Here is a 24,565-nt window from a genome sequence, read left to right as displayed (position 1 = left end):
GTGCCATTCGCTTTAAAAGTATCTAAGACAGAAGGAAAAAGTGAAATGGATTATCTAACATATCAGTTAACAAAATCAACCTGAGATCAGCATTCAGCTTGCTTAACAAGAGCCAGCACTTTGGACATACTGCTGACAGCACAGCAAACCCTGCAGTTTATTGCTGTCACGAGTTGGCCTACAGTGCTACTAGATCTAGTCCACAGCCATGTGGCAGCAGAATCAAGGCCAAAATCTGGAAAAATGGAATTTCTTAATTCCAGCAATGTGTTCTTAATCAGAGCAGGTTCAATGATAAATTGTGAAGAGAATGTTAGGGTATGATCTGCGAGAAACCACTCCAGCAGTTTGCCTCTAAAGTGAAGGACATCTTAAAAGCTCAGATGCTAGTGAAAGTGTGACTGGAAATGTGATCACTGCAAATGCAGAGATATGTTCTGTGCCCTCTGTGCCCCAAGCAAGCCTAATCTTTGAGAAATTAATCTGCTCTGAAAATTGAGATTCCCTGTGCACAACATTTTGCCAAGCTAATTATCACTATTTACAATACAGAGCAAGTGAGTGAAGCTGATGGAGATACGGCAGTGGCCATATGGCAGCTAAATTAAGCATAGATTTAACACACTTTCCCATTCCTTGTCTCTTCTGAAATAATTTTATACAATTCACTGCAAGCTGAGGCAGTCACAGAACTGTACTGATGTTTGTTTTCCAGGTTGTTTGGGACCAGATAAATCACTGTACACTGAAGCTACGCCAGTCAACAGGGCTGATGGAATACTGCTTAGAGGTTATCAAAGAAAATGATCCCTCTGGGTTTTTACAGGTAATTTTCTTCCTAATGTTCTGGGGCAGAAAAAAAGAAAATACTTTAAACCTAAGTCTAAAAATGTGTGGCTTTGTTAATCAGCCCCTTCCACCTTCAAGGCAGGCTCACCTTAACTCGTGTAAGTACTGTCTAAAAACTCAGAGAGCCTGGTGACTGCATTAGTGTCCCAGCAAAGAGATGGCTTTAACAGCTGCACCCTGTCTGAGGTGGGGAGTTAGTGGTCACACCACTCCCCCAACTCCTGATATCTTTCCTCTTGCCAGCCCTTCCTTCCGGGCTGAGAAAGATGCTATGCAGCTAATAATAGCTTTTTGCAGAGCATTATTTTATTCTCATCTGAGAAACCCAACACAGGGCCTCACAGAGCTCTCTGATTATTTTGGAGAGGTCAGTGACTGAGCAGAGTAGTACTTCTCCCCCTTGTGCTTGTCCCTTTTGCTTTCCCACATAAAAGAGTCCTTTCAGCACCTCCCCTGTAAGGAAATCTAGTCTGAAGGGGCTGCATGTAGCTTTGCTTCGCTGAGATTGTTGCATCAAGACCTGTGGCATCTCCAGGTACCTTTTCTTTGCAAATATGGCCTAGCCAATAATTGCCTTAACTTGCAGGATATTGTTTCTTAGGTGCAAACAGTGAAAATGTCTATTAATGAGACAAAACATAACAGTGTTTTTTCACATAAATTATTTTGCTTAATTTATTCTTATATGTTTATTAATGACTTTATTTTGCCCTAGTAGTTTTGTTGCCTTATTTATTTCCTAAAAAGAAAGGTACACCAAACAAAATTACTTGCACACATGAATGCATAGAGTGTCAGGGGTTTGTCAGAGCATCCCTAAAAAAACAGGATGAGAATTAGCCAACTTAAACCTATTAGCACTCCAGACTGATTGTTACTGTCATGTCTGGTCTCAGGCGAGAGAGGGGAATGTGTGGTGTAGATTAATGTCAAGGTTACACAGATTTTAACAGGCTATTGGTTGGACACTACAGGACAAACAAAACCTTTAGGTCTTACCTACATGCTATCTAGATACATGCTTTACTTTCTTTTCAGCTTATTTTCCCTATAACTTCTGTGGCTTCAGTTTTTGCAGCCCCCGTTATTTAAAAAAAAACACACACCATTTTTGTTTTTACTTTTTCCTGGTATATCTAATGATGCTTTCAAGACAGCGAGCAGACACTCAGGCACTGCATTACTTTGAGCAACTACTCCTGCAGCCAGGTTATTGAGACATGGCCAAGGGATCCAGCATCCCAGTAAGTGACTCTGAGGTTGCAGGCGTTGTGGGATGCTCCTCCACCTACTGCACAGGCTGATTAGGAGCTGTTGATGCAGGGGCTCAGACAGGAGTGTCCTCAATAAAAGTAATGAGGAAAAGTATCCAAATTCCTATTCCTGCAAAAACGGAAAACTCTCTCTGTTATACCCAGAAAAAAATTCTACTCCCTGTGACTTACTGTCAGGGACTCCAGATATCCAAATGGCAGCTTCACTGAACTCAAGGACAGTTGAGTTCATTGATTTCCACAGAGACAGGAGTTAACTTCCTGAAGGGTCTGTTGTGATCATTTTAGTTTGACTTCTGGTCTGATTGTCTGTGGGCTGAGCTAGGGCAAAGCTTTAAAAATTAAATTCAGTTTTGATGTAATGGTAGAAAATCCATCATATATGTGAAAATCCATCTGACAATTTATCACCCTCACTGTGAGTAATATACACCTTCCCTACCATTTTCTTTTTTTAATCCTTTAGCTTTCATCCACTGAATCATCTCTGCTGAATGAAGAGACTCAAACATTTAAACCTCTCTTTGTGCAACTTCTTTTAAAACAGGAGAGCAAAAGTAGACCATGCAGATCAGAGGACAGAGTACAGAATTAAATGTGGCATTCAAAGGCATGATACACAACATAATCTTAACAGGCTTTATAAATGCAGTTTTTACTTTCCTTGCCTAATATGATATTTATTTTGAAAAGACAAGATGAAAGGATGCAACCTAAATGGACCTCACCCCAAAATGACCAGATCCCATCTCATCTGTTTTGCTGCTTTAATCCTGTTTCCTTTGTGCTGGATCTCACAGACATTCTGTCACTCTTAATGTGTGTGTCTGCCATTTCATTATAAACCTGGTATTCTCTTTCAGATTTCAGATGCTTTAATCAAGCGTGTTCAGGTATCTCAGGAACAGTGGGTCAAAGGAGCCTTGGAGCCGAAAGTATCTGCTGAGTTTGACTTGACTCTGGATAGTGAACCTTTACTGCAGTCAATTCACCAGCTGGATTTTATTCAGATGAAATGTAGGGGTGAGCTTCTATGATTTTCCTTTTCCTGTTTTTCATGCATGTGTTGAAACAGTGCTGGGAGGTGTGAGGACACCAAAGGAGGAAAGAGGAATGACTTGAATTTGCTGGATAGTTTTAAAAGGTTTTCAGGCAATTTCAGGTGTTTCCTGGAAAGGTGTGCTCCCCTCACATGTATAATCTTTAAGTGCATCTGGTATTTCTATCTGAACTGAACAAGCTCAGATAGAAATATCAGATGCACTTAAAGATCTGTAAAGATAGCTTCTTCAGAGTAGGACTTTGAAGATTCATAAGACATGAGCTGCATGAAACTTCATGCCATTTTGTAGCATTCCTAGGTTTATGGACATGGTTAATTCAAGATACCAATTACCCCTATCTTGTCAGAAACAACTGAAGTAGAAGACAAATCTTACACACACACATGCTTGAATAAGGGAAAAAAACCCCAGCCTTTGACATTTAACTTCTCTTAATAAAAAAAAAAATCATGAGGAAGAGAGTTACAAGGGGAAAGTACCTCCACGGCTGTACCATTCCATGGTTCCAGGTATCTGGATAATTCTGATGGACAAGCTAGAGGGAACTAAGGTTTAAAATGTATCTAAAAGAAGAAGCTGATAAACAGGACATGTCACTGACATAAAAAAAAGAAAATTAACATAATGAGCTTTTAATAGTTTATGTGGAGCAGGCTGAGAACTGCATCAGAATTAGACAGATCCATAGAAGAGTAGGATTTGAAAGCCATTGTGGTCCCTGGGAATGATGTCATTAGCTTCTCTCAGTGGTGATTCAAGCCTTAATTATACATGTGGGTGACAGGATAGAGGCTGCCAGAAGTCAGCGAATGAGTTAAGGATATTCGTGTAGTGATGTCAGATGTGCTTTTTTTGTTCTGTTTTGAGCAAGCATAAAGAACTTTGTTCCACTTATGTGTTCTCTCTGGGCCTAATTCTGCATCTAAGACACCCAAGATGAAGTAATTAGGGTGGATAATTTGGCGGATATGTGGAGAAACAATGTACAAACAGTTAAAGGCCAGAGTCTGCTCACCAAGAATGCTTTGCATCTTGGCATAAACAGGCTGTGTTAAAGTTATTCAATAAACATCTGTGAACTGCTCCTTTGAAATGTTGTCAGACAGGCAAGTGGAGTCAAAAGAGAAGGAATAACACTGATAAAACTCCTCTGAATGCTGTCTGCATGTGTCTTTTTAAAATCAGTTTATGTTTAATGCTAGCCATGTTTATTGTGAAATATATTTAATGCTAATCTCCCACAACTCTCCTTTACAAACAGGAAAAATTTGGTGAAACTAGTCACATAGATTGCTATTAACCACAGGTTACCTGAGGTGAGAGCAGCTTAGGTATTTGGCTTGTGGACATCCACCTGGTTTTAAGCTTGAAGAGTTACAAAACCTTAATTGAGCCAGATTCACTTGTGCTTTTTGAATTGTAGTGTTATCTGCTACGCTCTCATTTATCATAAGATTGCAGGGAAATCTGGTGCTTAGTTAGACACAATCTGAGGGGCAGAGAAGAAGACAGGACTTTTGCAGCCCAAACCTGTGCAGAGCTTCCAAACACCCTTGGACTTTGTTCCCCAGAGGCAGGGTTAGCCCTCAGAAAGGGCTTTTGCTTGAGCTGTCTTGGTCCTGACCAGGATTGTCTGGTTGTCCCATCAGGTTGGTCAGCACAACCAGTGTGATCATGCACACACCGTGCAAAGAATAGTGGAAAGGGTGTTAACCTGACCACCATTCCTTAAGGTGCTTAAGGGATGGCATTACTCCCCTTCACACCTCTGTGTGCCCAAGCAGAACAAGCCACTGACCAGTTCCAAACTAGCAATGGTAGGTATTGGGGAGTGTTTAGTATACAGACATGTATTTATCTTTCTTCATTTACAACAGCAAGTCTATTTCCATTCGAACTTCTCAGTCTGGCACTTTGGCCTTTTTTTTTTCTGACACTTTATTCTATGACCTCAACCAACTCTGCATTATTTAAGAATCATAAAATGGTCTGGGTTGGAAGGGAACCTTAGGGATCATCTAGTCCCAACCCCTCTCACAGGAAGGGTCACTTTTCACTGGATCAGGTTGCTCAGAGATCCATCCTGCCTGGCCTTGAACACTTCTAGGAAAGGGGCATCCACAGCTTCCCTGGGCACCCTGTTCCAGTGCCACACCATCCTCACAGTAAAGACTTTCCTCCTAATATCTCATCTAAACCCTCTCTCTTTCAGTTTGAAGCCATCCTCCCTTGTCCCATTACTAGATGCCCTTGTGGAAATTCCCTCTCCAGCTCTCTAGTAGCCCCCTTTAGGTACTGGAAGGCCACAATATGGTCTCCCTGGAGTCTTCTGCAGGCTGAGCAACCCCAGCTCTCTCAGCCTGTCTTCATTGGAGATATGCTCCAGCCCTCTGATCACCTTTGTAGCCCTTTTCCAGACCTACTCCAAGTGCTCCATGTCCTTCTTATGTTGGGGGCCCTGGAGATGGACACAGTACATGAAGCCATTGACCATACAGTTTCAGTGCAGCCATCCAGCCAATTCCTTATCAGCTGAGAGGTCCATCCATTAAAATTCTTGTCTCTTCATTTTAGAGACAGGGATGTCATGTGGGACAGTGTCAAATGCTTTGCACAAGTCCAGGTAGGTGACACCAGATCATCTTCTCTCATCTGCCACTGTTGTTATTCTGTCATAGAGGGCCACCAAATTTGCCAGGCATGATTTGGCCTTCTTCAGATGCACAATTTGCATTTTCTCATGCAGAGTGGTCTTGCATCTAGAAATACAGGTATCACAGAGTAACCAACTCAGCATTTCAGGAGTAAGTGCCCAAACTGATTGGGAACATCCCTTTGCTGACTGTAAGGAGAAGCTCCACTGTCATGGTGGTGTTTTGCTGTTTATCACCATGAGCACTGGAATAGATTGCCCAGAGAGGTTGTGGTATCTCCCTCACTGGAGATATTCAAGAACTGTAGGGGCACAGTCCTGTGCCATGTGCTCCAGGATGTCACTTGAGCAAGGAAGTTGGACCAGATGACTCCCTGTGGTCCCTTCCAAACTAACCAATCATACAATATGTGAATCTGTGACTTACATATTTCTGAGCATCCAGTTTCACAAAGAAAAAATGTGTATGTTGCTTCACATCTGCCCCTCTTTCTTCAATCCTACCTATGCCAGCACACAAAGTCATCAGTCTTTGCCAAAAATTGGTGTTGAGGTGAGTGTTATGCAGTCATTTTACTGGTTGATCTGACAAGAGCAGATGCTTTAAAGATGTCAATGATCTGTAAAGGAAGTTTTGGGGAGATCTAGGAGAACAGGGCAAGCATGGCTTTTCCACCTGTAAATTGTTTTGGTTTTTTTTTCCAAAAGCTTTGCAATGTAATACTGTATTAATGTTATCAGTGCTTAGTACATGACTGAATTTCTTTTTTTTTTTTTCAAACTCTGGCCTCATTCAACCTCATTGAGCTTGCATGGGTCATTTAGAGTGAAAGCATGCTTGTAAGTAAACATTGATTCACTGTGTTAGACAAAGAATGAAAATGAGAACAAATCACTTTGCATTTGCTTTGATGACATGTTCATTTACATTACTGATGCATTCTCTATAAGCACAGATCTAAAGCTCATCTAAAAAATAAAGATCATAGGGTTCTTTTTCTTTTTTACAGAAAGAAGAAGCAATCTGAGAGCAAATTAAATGTGCAGAGATGTGATAGGTGTAGAAGTAATGCTTAGGCAGTCATGTTGATCAAAGGGTCTCACTGAGTCCCACACTCGCTGGGCCAGCTGACCTGAGAGACACTCACACAGCTCTAGTAGTTGCTGGCATTTTGAGCTTTCCCAGATAATTTTCTCTGTTCATGTTTTCTTCTCTCTGTTGCTTTTACAGAGTACCTTGTCACAAAATTCCTGTCCTCTGATGCCTGGCTTAATGTGTACTTCACATATTCTCCGTTAGAGCTATTGGCACAGGCAAATGCACATTCTGGGTCTGTTTTGTTCACACAGCTGTAACTGGCATGCAGTCTTCATTGGTTGAAAAACTGGACTAGATACAAAAGAGGAAAATATATAGCTACTCTACTTTTCTGTACCACCTCTGAACATTCATTCATATACCCCTTATACCTCCTTATCCTGAGTGACTCCTTCCCTCTTCTGCAAACCATGAAGATTCCCCAGACATGTCTGCCACAAATCTCTGCTTCTCCAGGTATAAGTGTATGCCCTGATAATTAAAGGACAGCTGTTTCATCTTAAGCTTTACCTCGGTTTTTTTCTGCTCTGTGTCATGCATTCAGCTCCTTGTGGTCTCTCCTTCTCTCCTAACACTGTTTGTAAGGCACTTGCTACAGCAGTGACTCAAGATATTCCAGGGCTGTACTGCAGTTTTGGAGGAAGTCACAGTTTTCCTGTTTCTGGGGGATCCCATTCTGTTGGTGCATTTAGTCCTTTAAAAACTAGTCTGGGAAGGTGGACGACGTCATTGCACCACTTGCTTGTCAGGAGGACAAAAGACAACATCTTAGAGCAGCCCTACTGTACCCTCTGAGGGGACTGATCAACCATGAGATGCATTGAGCAATGTGTTTTGGGAACTACTCCTTTGACAAGAGACATTAGTCAGTGTCACATTTCTTATCAAAGAGTGACCTGCATGAAGCACTTTTAAAATTGCAGGACATCGTTCAGACTCACTAATAAGTCCCGCTGCACCAATGCAGTATAATTTCTCCCTTTATATTTTTAATATTTTCCTTCCATAAGATCTCTTGAGAACTTTAAATTGGTCAAGAAGTGGGACAGAACTGTAATTTAACATCTGAGTCTTTTTTTTATCCTGGCACTTAGCCTATATTTTTTCTTTCCTTAGTCCTATTCCATTGCTTTTTGCTGTGAAGTATACAGTGGTATCCTGATTATTCAACTCACTTCACACTTTTCTATGATTGTGCTCATCTTTTCTCCTCACATGGGGAATTTGAGATCAAATTCCACATCCAGTGGAGGAAGCAGGAGGTCAGACACAGAGAGCATCATGCAGCAATGCTGCACAGCTGCTTGGCAGGAGCCTCTTGCCTCTCCTTCAGGAGAGTTGTGCAGTTCAGGCCACAGGCTGGATCAAAGAGAGCAGGAGGCTGATATGGATTACCCACAAAATGTGAGACTCTCACACATTGAGCCAAAATTCACCCTTCCCCTGGGAAGTGCGACCAACAGCACTCTACTGGATGAAAATATATTTTATTCCTAGGCAGCATTCCTGTTTACATAGTTAAGGGGAAATTGTAAAACACATACCCTCCCACAAAAACTCTGCTTTTTTCAGCAGTTTTAAATGAACAGTTCTTGGAAGCCTCCTATCAGTGTTCCTAGGAGTTATGAGGTTTTTTTCAGAGGTTGAAAAGGTTAGTGGTTTATTCAGATGTGAAGGGACATTAACTGTTTTGCATCTTAGAAACTGCAGAAATTAGGTTTTCAGCCAGTCTTGCCAGGAGGAGTCTCAGAAATGGGGAGGATCAGAAAAATGCCTCCTGAGAGGGTTAACCAGCTAGCAAAAGTGTCAGGAGTGTGGATGGCTCATAGAGCCCTATCTTCTCCCAGGCTCGTCAGTCAGCAGGAATACATAGGTTAACAAACACAGACAAAACTCTAAACTTAAAATGGTTCACCTAAGAAATCCCATTGCTCTGAATTCCTCATTTTCAGGTTTTTGACTCTTGTCACATTTCTGTGACTTCTCCAGACACAGTGTCTCCTGGAGGAAAGTCTGAACTTTCCATGTGAGAAAACAAGCAGGTTTTTATTTATGACACCCTCTGAATCATCCTTAAATATCAAGGATAGGAACAAGGCTTCCTTTTCACAGAAAAACCTTCAAGAGCTAATTTATAAAGCTCCTTTGTTTCATTCTTCTGGGCTACCAACCATCTGCGTTCACTGTGGTGATGGATAATGCCAGCGGAAAGCCGTGGTAGCTTCTGTGCTGTTTATCACAAGTGTGATGTTGACTTTCGAGTCACTTCCAAAGTGGGGGTGAAGCCTCAGCCCTGTCACACAGTAGCATCCATTTTCCCACAGTCTGCTTGGTACACAGAACATGAACCTCTTTTATCCAGAAACATAAAATAGGACGAAAGGAACAGCTCAAGGGCTTAGCTCTCACACAGACAGAAGGAGGAAAATAAACTAGAGGGTCAAAGCAGAGTAGATAAAAGAAGAGCAAACCGATATTATTAAACCAGTGAATTCTCAGAGCACTCAGTTTCTTCTAAGACATGATAGAGCTCTCAGCAGAAAAGATATTGAGATATTGAATGGTAAAATTTAGCCTTGGGCAGAAGACCAGGCAGGCTTTGTGCATCACTTGCATTCTACTTAACCTATATGGTTTCAACAGTGCATAAGATGCATATCAGGTCTATCCAGGAGACTAAATTTTCACTTTATAATTGCCAGCAAAGAGTGAACAGTGAGAGTTTAGTTTTGTTTAGGAGAGGTTGGATTGAGGTGTCTTTCCCACAGAGACACAGCTGAATATTTTACTCTGTTTCTTTTTATTTTTAAGATGCTGGTCTGGTAAACAGTCTCTTGGTGTTTCTTCTAAGCAAGTGACTGAAAAGGCATGTTGGTAGAAAAATTTGCATTTGTAATTTCCATGAGGAGTCTCCTGTGATGCAGAAGTTCGTTTTGCTACCCGAACCATGGGATTTAGATAAAGTTTGCAAACAGAACAATTTGCTTCAACAGTTTATTTTAAGCATGGTTGCCGTAAAGATAACACATCCAAGGTGTCTTTGATAAAAAACTAGGCGGAGAGGGAGGGGTAGTAAATCAGATTTTTAAAACCCCCCACAATGGTAGTGAGGAATTGTTTTCCTGCTTTTGGTGGAGTTCAGGCTGTCTCTCAGCTGTGCTGGGAGAAGTGGCTGCTCTGCTTGTTAACCCAATTCTTTGTTAATGCACTGGGTTCCCTGGCAGCATTGCCTCTGCCACCCTATGGCCTGAGACACCCCCTGCCCCTCCTTTTGGGGACAGTGGGTGCTCTGGTGTGAAAAATAATTCTTCCAGACAGTGACTCCTGGAAAGGAAACCACACATGGATTCCCCAGACTCTATTTCTTACATGACAATCAAGTCCAGATATGTTTCTGTCTACATGTTTCAGTGAAATGATTTGTCTAACTGGGTAACAACATTTTGTTATGTAATTTTACTGCCTTTTGTTTGTTGGGAAGAGAATAGACTCTCTTCCTAGCAAACACTGGCTCCCCTGCGAGGGGAAGGAGGTAAAGGAGCAGTTGCCCTAGTGCTCACAGCACAGACTAATGGGGTCAGGCAGAGTTACACTAACCTGTACCCAGTTCCTGTTTCAGTGCCACCCGTTCCATTACTGCAGCTGGAGAAGTGTTGCACCAGGAACAACAGTGTGACATTGGCCTGGAGGATGCCACCTTTGAGCCACAACCCAGTGGAGGGCTACATCTTGGAACTTGATGATGGAGACGGTGGCCAATTCCGAGTGAGAATTTCATTCAGCATTTATTTGTGTTTCTTTGTATGTGAGTTTCCTCCAGATATGAATTTGTTTCTGTCTGAGGGTGGAGAGAGGGGTAGGGAAGATTAGGTTGTCAGAACATCCCTAACTCCATTGTGCTGGTGGAGAAAGCAATGCAGATCCTGCTTAATAGAAGGACCACTGGCCTAGGTAGGAAGTTTGTTTAAGGTTGTTCTCAGGACTCTGGGAAAGAGGGCCTTGAGGTATGCCCAGTGCATTCCAGAATAGAAAATTCCGTATGAGCCTGCTGAATATGAGAAGCTGGAAGTGGTTCATTGCACAAACCAGAAATTGCTTTGAAGCCCTTACTCTCATGTGTCCATTGCACCCTGTTTCAACAGCTGACATTCTAGGTCCAGAAATGCAACTCAGTCTTTCCTAATTTTCTGAGTAAAAATATGATGCTGCATAAAAATACAGGGTTTCTAAATCTTTCTCCCGGGAGGCCAGGCTGGTGGAAACTTTTTCCACTGTCATGCTGTGATGGAATTGATAAATGTAGAAAGGCTTCCCAAGTGCTGTCCTTCCAGATCCTCTGGGTGATGCCGCAATGTGATGCTCCTGGTTGCAGGTGCAGGGTGCTTATGGGCTCCCATACTTTTTTGACACATCCTGATGAATGAACTAGAGAAGCAATTCAATCAGCTTTCTTCCAGCCATATCCTTCTAGAAGCTGTGGCCCTTCTACCTCAGGCAGGCTTCATGCTCATCTTGCTGGGGACCAGGCTGGCCCATTGCTTTCCCTAGAGGCTGGTGTCTTGAAAGCATCTAGACATCATTGTGGAGTACAGCTGCTCCCTTCACAAACAGGGAATTTTGCCAAAAAACTGTGATGGCATTTATCTGGGAGCTGCAAACTGGCTCCTCCCTGGAAACCTAAAGAGTTCTCAAGCTGAAAATGTCCTGGCATGGATCCACCTAAGAATTTGCCAAACCACTACACCCATAGCCAGCAAAAGTGCCTGATTTGGACTCCCCTCATCAGAAGAGGCAGCAATATTGGCAGGGCATTTTAGAGGACGTTGTGGTTTTTGTAGGGTGTCCTCACTTCCTTGGTCCATGCAACATTTCACAGGGATTTGAAGAGCCTGGTTTCCACTACTGAAAGTGTGAAAAGGTACTTTTGTGAATGGCTGCTGAGAGCTGCCAATATAGTCAATGTTAGTAGGTAAGAGGGTTATCAGTGTGTGATGAATGAAGAGTTAAAATAAAGTGTTAGAATTCCAGTATCTTTTATCCAGTTTATCCAGGATAAACCTTTTAAAGTGGTATTCATGTCTTGTGAATAACAACATTTCGGGCTGGTGTGTATCCAAGCTCATCTGTGTGGGCGTTTATCCAGGATAAACCTTTTAAAGTGGTATTCATGTCTTGTGAATAACAACATTTCGAGCTGGTGCTATCCAAGCTCATCTGTGTGGGTGAGTTTTGGTACTGCCAAAGGTTTTAGGACTGGCAGCAACATCATGTTAAGGTTTTGGATTGAAAAAGGTACAAACCCATCTCAATTCTTAAAAATGTGAGGTGATAACTTCTAAGGGGAATGTTCTGCTTGCTGAAGTAGAAACATCCTTGGTTTTACCCATTAAAAGATAAAAAGCAGGCTTCGCAGCAGTGCCATTCCAATTAGGGTCTGCTGACCTTTTAAATGGAGAACTCTATATCTGAAAGCAAAGACATTGACTGCAATTTATCAGTATTTGATGGGTGGATCTAAAGAACATCTTTGTTGAAGCAGAGACCATCAACCTGCATAAACCAAAGCAGTGAACAGTGGTAAGAATGAAGTGGATTAGAAAATGTGAGAATTGTTCAACGAATACAAAATTTTTTTCACAGTCAGCATATCTTATGACATGGAGGTAAACTAACTTATTACATTAAAACTCTTCTTTGTCTCCATGAACGATCACCAGCTAACTCAGGACCCGTGAGATTTTGTTGTTTGTAGCAGCCACCATAGTAGCAAAAAGGACAAACATATGTCCTGCTGTAAACTTAATCAATTCCTTTCTTACTCATCACATCCTTTTGAGTTTATATGAAAGAGCCTTAACCATCAGAACTATTCCTAGGCATTACTAAAGTCTTACTAAACTGGGATCTGAGGGGTTTGCTTAGTGACAGATTCAAGCACTTTGGTGCCTTTGCTGCCATAAACCAACAGATTTCACAGAATTAGAGAAATCAGAGGTGGAAAGGAATTCTCTTTCAGCCTGCTGCCAAAACAGGCTTTTCTAGGCTTCTTTCAATTCATCGTAGCCTGTATAATCTAATCCTCTTCATTGGTCTGCCTAGATATTCCTCCCTCTGAAATATTTCACATTTCAGAAGTACTCGCTGCATGATTGGTATTTGAAGACGTTTTTGATGTCTCTTTGTCTAGATACTGTTTCATCATATGGTGCATGTAATCCTAACTTTTAGGAGTTAATTTTCTTCTGGATCTGTGTTTTAGGTTTCAAAATTATATTTTAACCTAGGCATAAGAAAGCCTTTCTAACAGAACAAAAGTGCTCTTGTTTTTTTTATTCTTATATGCCCACTTTTTTGTCTTACATAAAATAGTGGCCACAGTGTGTCAGATACAGGAACTACTCTCCAAAATAGTGATTTGGAGTAGATATTTGGGGTAAGAGGAGCATGGAGATCTTTTTGTGTTGCCCTTTATTGCTCTACCCTTCATCTTCACCTTAGTTTGTCCAGTGCTGACCATCCTTGATGTCTCACATGCTGTGGCTGTTTGTATAACTCATTCATCCTGGGAAGCAAAGAGAAACTGTTCACTTTTGGCTTATATTTAGAAGTCTTAACTATGTTAAACCATGTCCCTCGTTGTCTCTCTCCCCCCCCTCTCTTTTTCTCTCTGGTCGTTTTTGGAATGTTTAGGAAGTATATGTTGGCAAGGAGACCCTCTGCACCATCGATGGCCTTCATTTCAACAGCACTTACAATGCCAGAGTCAAAGCTTTCAACTCCTCAGGCGTTGGTCCTTACAGCAAGACAGTAATTTTACAGACGTCGGATGGTGAGCTGGGGGTTTGCCACTTTCTAAATGAATAGCTGCAGGTCTCAGTGGCAGGACACTTTCCTCCCTTTACACCCATTAATGTATTTGACACCTACTGGCATTTTCCATTATCAGTAACACTTCAGGCTTCAAGTTGTGTGATTTTAGTTGGCTGTAAAGGTCTAGGGATCTAACTAAGAGACTTTCTTTATCGTACAGAAGCAGTTATGCAATTCATGGGATATTTTTTGTTCCACTCTGTCTCCCTTTCTACATACATCTTTGGGATTTGCCTTTTTCTTCACTACTGCTTCAATTTCCCTGCAAGGTTTGATAATACAGAGATGGGAACTCATGCTTGTTTCTCTGTAATTATACTGACCTTCATACAGACGTTACAGGAAGTTCATCTTCATTAATGATATTGTAATGAATTGAGAAGTGCATGTTATTATCACTTCCACTTTTATGCTGTGTTGCCAAAATAGGCCAGTATAAAATATTTATGCTTTAAGAGCTTTTGGGCCCTTTTTTTCCTTTTTTTAAAAAAAAAACCTTCACTTTGATAAACTAGTGAAGTCAATCCTAACCACAGTATAAAATATTTATGCTTTAAGAGCTTTTGGGCCCTTTTTTTCCTTTTTTAAAAAAAACCCCTTCACTTTGATAAACTAGTGAAGTCAGTCCTAACCATCACGGACACAGCTAATCTCCATTTTCATTAAAGGTGATCCAGAACCAATTCATTGACATGAGCAGTTTCCATGTCATGGAGCAGCCTTTGTCTCCTCAGTGACTCTCTTGTTACTGTGTGTGGACAGAATGTCACTACCCTTAGCAGCTAAATTTCAGGGGAACAAGTGCAAATGATGTAAAGCATTTCTGAGCTGAGGAACAGCAGGGCACCAGCTCAGATTAATCTTGTGTATCTGCCTACAGTAAGGAAAGAGGGTCTTTATTGCCTCAGAGTACAGCGGGGTCCTTACAAAGGCACAGTGTTGTCCTTACTGAAGTTAAGCAGACAACACATGGACACAGCCCCTCCTGATCTAATCCTACCTTTCCTTTTCCCATTCCACAGTGGCATGGTTCACCTTTGACCCCTCCTCAGCTCACAGAGACATAGTGCTGTCGAATGACAACCAGACTGCCACCTGCAACAGCTACGATGACCGCGTGGTCCTGGGCACCGCCGCCTTCTCCAAGGGCGTGCATTACTGGGAGCTTCACGTGGACCGCTACGACAACCACCCGGACCCAGCCTTTGGCATTGCCAGGATTAACGTGGTCAAGGACATGATGCTGGGCAAGGATGACAAGGCATGGGCCATGTATGTGGACAACAACCGCAGCTGGTTCATGCACTGCAATTCCCACACCAATCGGTGAGTGCTGCCTGGGGGCTTTTCTCCTCACAGACAGTTCTGCTCTGCATCAGAGGCAGGTGTCTCAGCAAGCCATCCAGTCCAGCTCCCAAATAAATGTACTTATTTTATTCCTTCTTAAAAATCACTAGTGACGGTGATTGCACCTTAACAGTCTATGTTGGTGTTTATACTCACTGTTATCAGTTCTTCCCTTAATTCTTGCCTAAATCCCCCCTGCTGTGATTTAAACCCATTATTGCATGTCCCACCCACATCAGCAGACAGGGACACAGCGCAATGGGATGCAGCACTTCTCTTATTGCTGGAGGGAGAAAGAGGGTTGATTCTTTTCCTTAGGAGGAATCTTGACTGCAGATTGTAGGATAATTAGGCTGCAGGTGTTTGTTTCCAGTTCTGACATCTATTAAGGGTTTTGCTGTAGGTCACGCTGAGGCAGATCTGGGTACAAGGGACTGTTTGGCAGTGAGGGCTAAGTGACAGCTTTCATTCTACTGAGCCATTGTACTGAAGAGCTTTGAAAAGCCCCTCAACTGGTACAACCAGCTTAGACAGAGGAAGATTTCAGAATGCCCCCAAGCCACTGTTACCAAGACTCTCTCTCCCACCACTCAGAGGCTCTGTGTTCTCAATGCAACTGAGCAGTGGAGAGACATGTTCTAGCTGCAGGTACCTCCAGGGATGAATCACACAGAGAGAACAACTGTCAGCACAGATCCTGGGTTGTGTTGACACAGTTGCATGACTTTTGGAGCTCAGGATAGTCACTTCTGCCTGGGGCTGGCTTCTGTTTCATTGAAGTGATGCCAGACTGTGCAGGGGACACATGGTTAACTTTGCTTGAAGGTATCAGAGCAAAACTGCGCTGCTCTCTCTTTGTGTCCCATGAGAGGGTCAGCCTTAGCTGAAGGTCAGCTGGGTACTGAGACCCTTGAGAAGATCTCCTCTGAAAAGAATCTGAAATCCCTTGCTTATTTTGGAAAATGGTGTATTCATATACCATATAGCTCACAATGGGAGATTGATGTATAGGTGACTGACTAAGGATATGTAGCAGGTCTGTGGCAGAGATGGAATCAACTTCTGTTTAGTTTTCTACTGACTGTCCCACCAGACTCTCACTGTCTCAGGTGTTTTTTCTGTAATACCAGATGATTAAAACAAAGTTTCACAGTGCTTTTAAAAACACTGAAATGCAGGTGTCTCCATAAAGCAATAAGATTGTATCAGCATGCACTGTATCCAAAGGTTGATTATAATGTCTCCCATTGAATTGTGATTTATGCTTTACAGCATACCTGTGCTTTAAGAAAGTACACTGCAATTGCTGGGAATTTTTGTTTGAATCATGGTTTGATTTTGCAGTTCATTACAGACAGGTGGAAGGACCTTGTAGCTGGATCAAAAGCTATCTGAAGTCACTTGGATTGTTCTCCATGGGTCCAAAGACCTTAGATAATGTTCTAAAACAATACAGAGTAAAATAACATCAGTAAAATAAATATACCAAAAAGTTCTCTGTCCCTTTAACATCTTGATTCGATTCAGGGCGGAAGTAATGTTAAGCTGTATTAATTTTAATGCTCTGTGGAACAGCTTATGTTTTCTGGAAAAAAGCTGGCAACCATTCTGTACACCACTGTCCCAGAAACCTATTTTATGGATTTGGTCCTCGGCATGCTCCTCCCGGCAAGCAACACACAAGCTAAGCAAAAGCTTTTTTCTGGAAAACACAAACAATGGAAACACTTAGGATTTCCAATCATCCTGCTTAATCAAGAGAACAAAGTGCTTTCTGTTGATGATAGTTTTCCGGTTTTTACCTGATAAAACACAAAGGCATGTGCAAGGCATGGATAGACCCATGGAATATCTGTTCAAAGGAAGTACACTTGCAAAGGGCATGTAGTCTTATGAAATCACATGCGCTTCAATGAAATTAGGTCTAGGCATTATATTTTTAACTGTGACAGTCAACTAGGTCAGTTTTTTAACTCATTAGCTGTAATAGTCTTGTGGAAACAGTTATTGCTGCCTATTTGTTTTTCCCCACTGGACACGTGTGCATGACAGCACAGTGTCACAATCCAAAGTGAATTAATTGTCAACTTTTAGCCTCTGGGATGTTGTTATGATGAAAATTACACCTTAGTAATGATTTCTTGCTTCCTAATCTTCATGAGAATAAATTAGGGTAATTAATAAATGACTAGTTTCAAGGATATCCTGAGATAGAGCTTGAAAGACTAATATGTGTGACCTGTCACATTTAGATGACTTTTCTGTTCCTTTCACTCACAGCATGCAAAATTCAATCTAGCATGACTTCTGTAATGCTGGAAGGGGCATGAAGGAGACTCTAACGCATCCAGGAACAGAGGGATCCTTTTGAGAACAGGTTGAAGAAACTGGTTAAGAAAATACTTTAGGGCAGAGATACAGGTTTTGGAGTCACCTTTAAGTCTTGTTGTTCCGAGAAATCTGAGCCTGGCAAAATCATGGAACAGATCCTTAGGTATGCTAAGGCACATGGAGGACAGGGAGATAATTGAAGACAGTGAGCATGGCTTTACCCAGGGCAAGTCCTTCTGTGATGGAGTGACTACAGCAGTGGACAAGGGAAGAGCTATGGGCAACATCCCTCTGCACTTCTTGATATGGTCCCCCACAAAATCCTTCTCTCCAAAGTGGAGACACATGGATTTGATGGATATCTGATGGATAAGGAAATGGTTGGATAGTCACATCCGGAGGGTAGTGGTCAACAGCTAGATGTTCAGATGGAGGCTGAACAAGTGGTGTCCCTCAGGGGTCCATACTGGGGCCAGTTCTATTTATTGTCTTCATCAATGTCATAAAGAGTGGGATCAAGTGCACCCTCAGCAAGGTCACAGATGACACCAAGCTGAGTGGTGTGGTTGACACACCTGAAGGACAAGATGCCACCTGGAGGGACCTGGACAAGTTCAAGAAGTGGGGCCATGGGAACCTCATGGGCTTCAACAAAGCAAAGTGCAGAGTGCTGCATGTGGTTCGGGGCAGGATGGAGGATGAAGGAACTGACAGCACCCCTGCCAAGAAGGACTTGGGGATATTGGTGTCTGAGAGGTTGGTCATGGTCTGTCAGCGTGCACGTGCAGCCCAGAAGGACTACTGTATCCTGGGCAAAAATTGTCAGAGGGATGGAACATTGCTCCTTTGAAGGAAGGCTGAGAGAGATGGGGATGCTCAGCCTGGAGATGAGAAAGCTCCAGGGAGACCTGATTGTGGTCTTTCAGTACTTGGAGGGGGTTTATAAGAAAGTTGGGGACAGTCTTGGTTGTTCTAGGTTGTTGTTCTAGGACAAGGGGAGATAGTTTTGAACTGAAAGAAGATAAATTCAGACTAGCTATAAGGAAGACATTTTTTTACAATGAGGGTGGTGAAACACTGTAACTGGTTGCTCAGATAGGTTGTGGATGCCCCATCCCTAGAAACATTGAAGGTCAGATTGGGTGGGCTTCTAAGCAGTTTGACCTAATTGAAGATGTCCCTGCTCTTTGCAGGGGGGTTGGACTAGATGACCTTTAAAGGTCCCTTCCAGTCCAGACTGTTCTGAGAGGTGCTGTATGCCATTAACAAGAGGCACTGACATTCAATGCAATAGATCTGTTCCTTGGCAGAGTTCCCAAGAGCAGGACTGCCAGGTGCTACAGGCAATACTCCAGCCACTACATGTCTATGGAAAGAAGGAGATGTAAATCTCCTTGAAATATTTTATACTGAAATATTTTATACTGAAAAACAACAGAAAGTTGAAATCTAGAGTATTTGCATTTTAGTCTTAAAAGTCAGGAGAGTCTCTTCATTGACTTCAGATACCCCAAGAGCAGGTTTTTTCATCACACAAAAATGCTACAACTGAATGAAAAGTGCTATCATTGGCAATAGATATCATAAAGTTTTTAAGATGCTGTAAAGTTAACACTTAAAATATTGTAATGGAGAGTTGAAATAATTATTCAGTTTATTAAATTGTTCACAAATTGTTAATATTTCTTTTTAAATAACAGTGAAACTGCTCTTCTTAATTTCTCAAGCCAGTTCAGGCAGTCATATTCTGCACATTGTCCAAGCTATTAGTGAAGGCATCTTGGAATAACAGCCTCTACTTGCACAGGCAACTGCATTTTTCATGGTAGCCAAATTTCCCTTTCTGTACTCTGACCTTCCAGGCTTCTGCACAGCACTTCTACACTCAGGACTTAGTGTTGCACACAGAAATCAAAATGTTCAAATTATTTACTTGAAAAATTGAAACAGTGTTGCCTATCTCCAGAATTGAATTGTCCTTTAATAAATACTAAGTATTTATTAAGGGATCATTGCAACAAAAAAGTTGTATTTTCCTTTTGCATGAAAGGTTACTGGGTTGTGGGGTATAAGTTTCATTAAGTAGCTTAAAAATGCAATACAGTGAAGGAGCAGTTTTTTTACATGGTGCCACGGAAGTGTACCAGGAGGGACCAACATCACTTTGAGTCTCTTGAGCTATTTAGCTTTTTTACCACAACAAAAGCATTTATTAGAAAAATTATGCTGTAATGCTGTCTAAATGGCGTACATAAGAGTGAGGAAACATATTGCATAAGTTTTCTCATAAAACAGACTCTCCCAGCTAGAAAAGAACCAGGAAAATAGTCTAAAAAGTGCTGGAGTCCTCAAAGTACTGTTCCCAAGGAAACATGGGATGCTGAGTAAGAGCAGTTGTTCAGCCCTGGAAGAAGTCCAGCCTCCCTTGTAGCAGTGTGGTGAAGAGCTCCTGCCTGCTTCTGTCCTCCCTAAGTGCTGCCAGAGCCAGTTTCTCACTGTGGGGAGATGGCAGAGTAGGAATGGGGCAATCTACCTGCTGAATTCCTGCAGAACTTGGGGCAGGAATAAAGGGAGAAGGTCCCCATCCTTCTGCTCTGCCCCCACACCCCTGTGGCTCGTGTAGGGGCCTCATCTGGGTCCTGCCCTTGCCTGGCTGGAGTCTGCAGGCAGAATCTATCTCCTCTTAAGTGGGGCTGTCCCTGGGGGTTGCAGAGGAGTCACTCAGTGTCACTGAGCAGCACACAGCTAGTTAGCCCACGAGAAACAAATTAGCTTGTCATATAGGAAAGAACATCATAATCTCAAAAAAAGCGAAGTTGCTGTTTCTGTTTCCCTAGGAAAATCCACGCCATTTAAAAGGATGAAATAAAATCTCTTTTAAGCAGGATCTAAAGTGTGGTGTCACACAATCAAGGTTGTTCCTAAGCAGAGAAAAAAAAAGTAATCTACTTGTAAATAGCTCCAAATCATAGTACTGTTACTTCCCACAATCTCATAGTGAGTTTTATGATTGAGGGCTTTTAATAAAAACTGTCTATATAGTGAGATACTCAGGGTAGGTAAGCATCTTCAGTTTTGATGGAAAACAATTTATTTTTTGGTTTTGGAGAAGAGATCAGAGAGAAACCTATTAATGCTTATAGGATCAGAAATCAAATCAAAGGCATCTGAAAACTGTGAATTTTCACATCTAACACCTCTCAGAGTCAATCCATGACTCTTATCTATACTATTATTGCTTGAAGAGCTTTAAATGGAGAAATCAGAACAGTTTTCTATAATCTACCTTAAGATGAAATGCCACGTACCACATTTAGTCTAAAGGAAAACAGTTTGTGACACCTAGTGGACAAGAGGAAAATTTCTTACTCTGCACTACATTCTTCCTAATCACATTCCAATCGCCCCCTCCTTTTAATTTTTTTTTATGTTTTGCCTACCTATTGTGATAAATTTTGTGATAAAGTACCATTAATCTTGTGAATGTTGTGTGCCTGAGGCGAGTGCATGGGACAAAAGACAGCTGCTTCCTTTCCTACTGCAAATTATTTGAAATCTGATTTACCCTGAACAAATTGTGTCAGGCTGTGAGTCCATCATGGAGCCCCATGATACCAGCAGAATAGCAGTGCCTGTGGCCAGTCTGCATATCTAGTGGGTATTTTTGCTCAGTGTCCTTTAAAGTAATACTGAGTTTGACTAACCCCCAAGCCAAAGTGCATTAATGTCAAATCGCTCAAGCGTGTAATGGCTGGCTGAGCGTGTCGTGGCAAGCTCTGACACTGCAGTAGCTCTCAGCAGCTGCTCCTGACACAACCAATTATCACTGGTATTAATAACTGTGCCTCACACTTGAGAGGCTCCCAGTCCAATAGCTGGGCACCTTGTCAATCAGAAGCTACACTTAGGCCTACCAGTCCCAGCTTTCCTTCCTCCCCAAAACCACTGTCTGTTGTACCTGTGCTGGCTCCCTGGACTCTGGAAATCTGGGTTCCCTTAGAGCATGCCAAGGTGAGTAGTTGAGCTGGAAGTCTCTCTCCGGAGCTGTTAGCGGGAATATTGATTAGAAATGAACACCTAGCAAAACAGCTTCCTGCTTTTTCATTTCCTGCCATACATCACTTCACTGTAAGAGGGATACACAGAGGTGATGTGTCTCCAGGACTCCCCTGGCTCACCTCCCAATTTGTCATTGGCTATTAGCTCTGCACCCCATTTTCACCTCTTAAATTGCAGTTTCAGGAGAGGTGGATCTCATTTCTGTTTAGGACCCCTTCATTAAGCTCCTGTGGATGTGGTACATATGCTTCAGATAAAGGTGTGGATCAGTCATCACCAAATGTCTCAGGGATAATAATTTCCCTGTTCTGCTCCACACTCCCTTTGCTTAGTAAGTCTGGCTGGTGCTAGGGAGAGCAGCACAGTGTGCTCTGCCTTCACCAACAATGTGCCCTTTGTACCTTAGGACTGAAGGAGGAGTTTCTAAAGGTGCCACTGTTGGTGTGCTCCTGGATCTGAACAAGCACAACCTGACCTTTTACATAAATGGGCAGCAGCAGGGGCCTCCAGCGTTTGAAAACATTGAGGGCGTCTTCATGCCTGCGTTGAGTCTCAATCGAAACGTCCAGGTAAATCTTCTGCAGTCCAGCCCCACTTACCCTTTCCAACTACAGGAGCTGATAGCATCATCTATGGGTAGTCAGCACAGATAGGGGTTCTTTTCCTTCTCAGGCTTACATCTAGGCTACTCACGCTCTTTGGACAACATTTGACCTTCTGTCTTGCCTAACCAGTGTGAAGAATAATTCTGTAAAACAAGTAAAAGTACCTGCACACAGTAATTCCTGCTCTGATTTTCCTGTGATGCTCCACTTGGAAAGCAGCGTCTCTAAAATTCTCCCCTGCCAGTTTGACTAAAAGCCATCTTAATTCCTCCTAGATCTCATATTTGGAGATAATTAACATTGGCAAATGACTGAAGTATGAGCAGCACAGTGGTAAGGAGAGCAAAGGCAGCATAGGTCAGAGAACTGGCACAACAGTGCATATCAGTCAGCACATCATTCTTGTGCTCTGTGTACAAGAGGTTTTCCTCTTGGAGGAACTGTCTTTAAATATGCATTTTTACTTCAAGACTGCTGCGTATGGCTAGAAACCTGGTGTGGTATAAGAGAGAGCCTGTATGCCCAGGAGCCTGAGGACTGAAGGAGGTCAGCTTAGGTCAGGCAAGACCAAGACAGCCAGGGTGGAACACTCATCATGTCCATGGGCTCCACTGCGTGACCTCTGTCCTGAAGCACGTGGGGTCCCTCATGCAGAGATCCCATCCACCTTGTACCTCGTAAGCAGCGCTTCTGGATACCTACAACTGGTGCCTAGATTTGGGAAAAGACACCTGGCTTCTCGGTCCCAAAGTATTCAGGATGTAAGGAGGAAGGAGACTTGTTTATTTCAAAGACTAGATGCCGTCTCCATTAATAGTCTCGATTTAAACTCGGACCTGTAGTCCCGCAGCTCTTTCCATGCCATTTGCCTGCACTTTGCCTTCACAAATGCTTTGCTGAGGATGTCCCAGTTTTGAATCTAATATTATTTCTTCTTTGTGCAGGTGACCCTGCACACAGGACTGGAAGTGCCACAATCTGTAAAACAGCCCAAGTTGCCCAACAACTAATGAAGCCCGTCTGACACTGTGCTGGATTCTGTAAGCTTTCTCAGTGTGTTTTGACACTTTTCAGTAAGTCAGTAAAAAAGCATCCTCTTCCCTGACTTCAAACACTGTGCAGCATGCTGCTCACCGAATAATCGACTGGTTAGAGCTAGGCCCACTCCATTTTCAACTTAACAGCCATAGCAAGCACATCCACTGGACTGGCACTCGACTGCAGATGGGTAATTGAACATATCTACTCTGCATTGCATACATATGTACACTCATGTGCACACACACACAAACACATCTGTAAAGCAAAAGGTTAAATGAGTGTAATTTCTCTCTCATGGCTGGATTTGTGCTTAAATATTAGGGATGCTGGAAAAAATGGGTGAGACTGAAGGACAGTGGATGTTGGAGCAGTTTACCAGTAGATGAACTGGATTCCCTTGCCACCTGAAGTCCTTAAATAAAGAAAGCATATGTTTTGACAGCTGAAGCAGAGGTTATATGCTCAAGAATTCCTGGTTGTCAGTTACCTGGTTGCTCAAGAATTTCTGGTTTTCAATTACATTCAGGGGCTCAAGTGATCATGGATTTTTCCTTCTGACTCTAGACTGCAGTAAGCTATAGGATAATGTCCCCTTAAAATTCAGTGTCAGAACTTATCTGCAGTGAGAACAAGATTGATTCCCAAATGCTGTCATGAAATAGCTGGGTTCATTTTAGCTAATACCATGATACATGCAGAATTCGGGTACAGAAAGTCAAAAGAAAAATATCCTTGGTGCATTTTAGTGTTTGTTATTTAGGTGTGACTGCAGAGACACTTACAGAAGACCTGATTGTGGTTATCAGCACAACTCTTATAAAACAGTGCATGGGAGATTCCTTTGAACTGAAATGATATAAGATTTATTTAAATATAGCACATACAAAGTCTCCCACATTGAGAAATGCTGTTTTCCAGCCTTGATCCTAAGAAAACCTGTGCAGCTGTAGTTCCAATGTAGCTTTGAGAGTTGAAGCCTTAATTTTATATTAGATTACTGTGACCTAATTAATGTCTTGATCCTAATGAAACACTTGAGAGAGATTAATAGCAGTAATGCAAAACCCGTCCCTAAGAATTTTTCTGGATTGGGACATAAATCTTTTGCAAGACTTGACCTGTGCCTGGCAACTCCCACGAAAATGAGCAGCCATTTCAGGTGCTGCCCGTGACAACTGGAGCCTGACTGACAGTGATCTTTTCTCACAGCCATGGCACTGTCACCTGCATGCAGCTGTCAGAGAACCCAGCACTGGCTTGCCTGTGGGCTTTGTTTCCTCTGAACCCGGTTAACACGTGTGTGTGTGTGTAGTGGCAGTGCGTGAGGAGGAGATGCAGCAGGCTTGGTGAGCCCGTGACATCTTGGACTCTTG

At 42.4% G+C, this 24,565-nt stretch overlaps 1 protein-coding gene across 11 annotated transcripts in view; it reads left to right on the top strand.

Annotated features, from left to right (window-relative positions):
- TRIM67 (tripartite motif containing 67) overlaps positions 1 to 24,128 on the top strand; it is a 34,895-nt gene extending 10,767 nt beyond the window's left edge. For 2 of the 11 annotated variants that reach the window (XM_039707763.1, XM_039707760.1), the window contains 7 exons: positions 716 to 826; positions 2,987 to 3,146; positions 10,559 to 10,704; positions 13,630 to 13,768; positions 14,832 to 15,135; positions 21,953 to 22,115; positions 23,096 to 24,128. In XM_039707763.1, coding sequence (XP_039563697.1) covers positions 716 to 826; positions 2,987 to 3,146; positions 10,559 to 10,704; positions 13,630 to 13,768; positions 14,832 to 15,135; positions 21,953 to 22,115; positions 23,096 to 23,161 — 1,089 coding nt within the window. In that variant the 3' untranslated portion in view covers positions 23,162 to 24,128. Of the gene's footprint in view, positions 1 to 715; positions 827 to 2,986; positions 3,147 to 10,546; positions 10,705 to 13,629; positions 13,769 to 14,831; positions 15,136 to 21,952; positions 22,116 to 23,095 lie in introns of all 11 variants that reach the window. The other 9 variants (XM_039707769.1, XM_039707767.1, XM_039707766.1 and 6 more) reach the window with 5 other exon arrangements.
- Positions 24,129 to 24,565: the final 437 nt, after the last annotated feature.

This window comes from Passer montanus, unplaced genomic scaffold, assembly GCF_014805655.1.
Source record: "Passer montanus isolate IOZ18808 unplaced genomic scaffold, ASM1480565v1 scaffold2, whole genome shotgun sequence".
NCBI classification, from domain to species: domain Eukaryota; kingdom Metazoa; phylum Chordata; class Aves; order Passeriformes; family Passeridae; genus Passer; species Passer montanus.
Note: the sequence above shows the minus strand (reverse complement) of the source record. Positions and strands in the feature narration are given on the sequence as shown.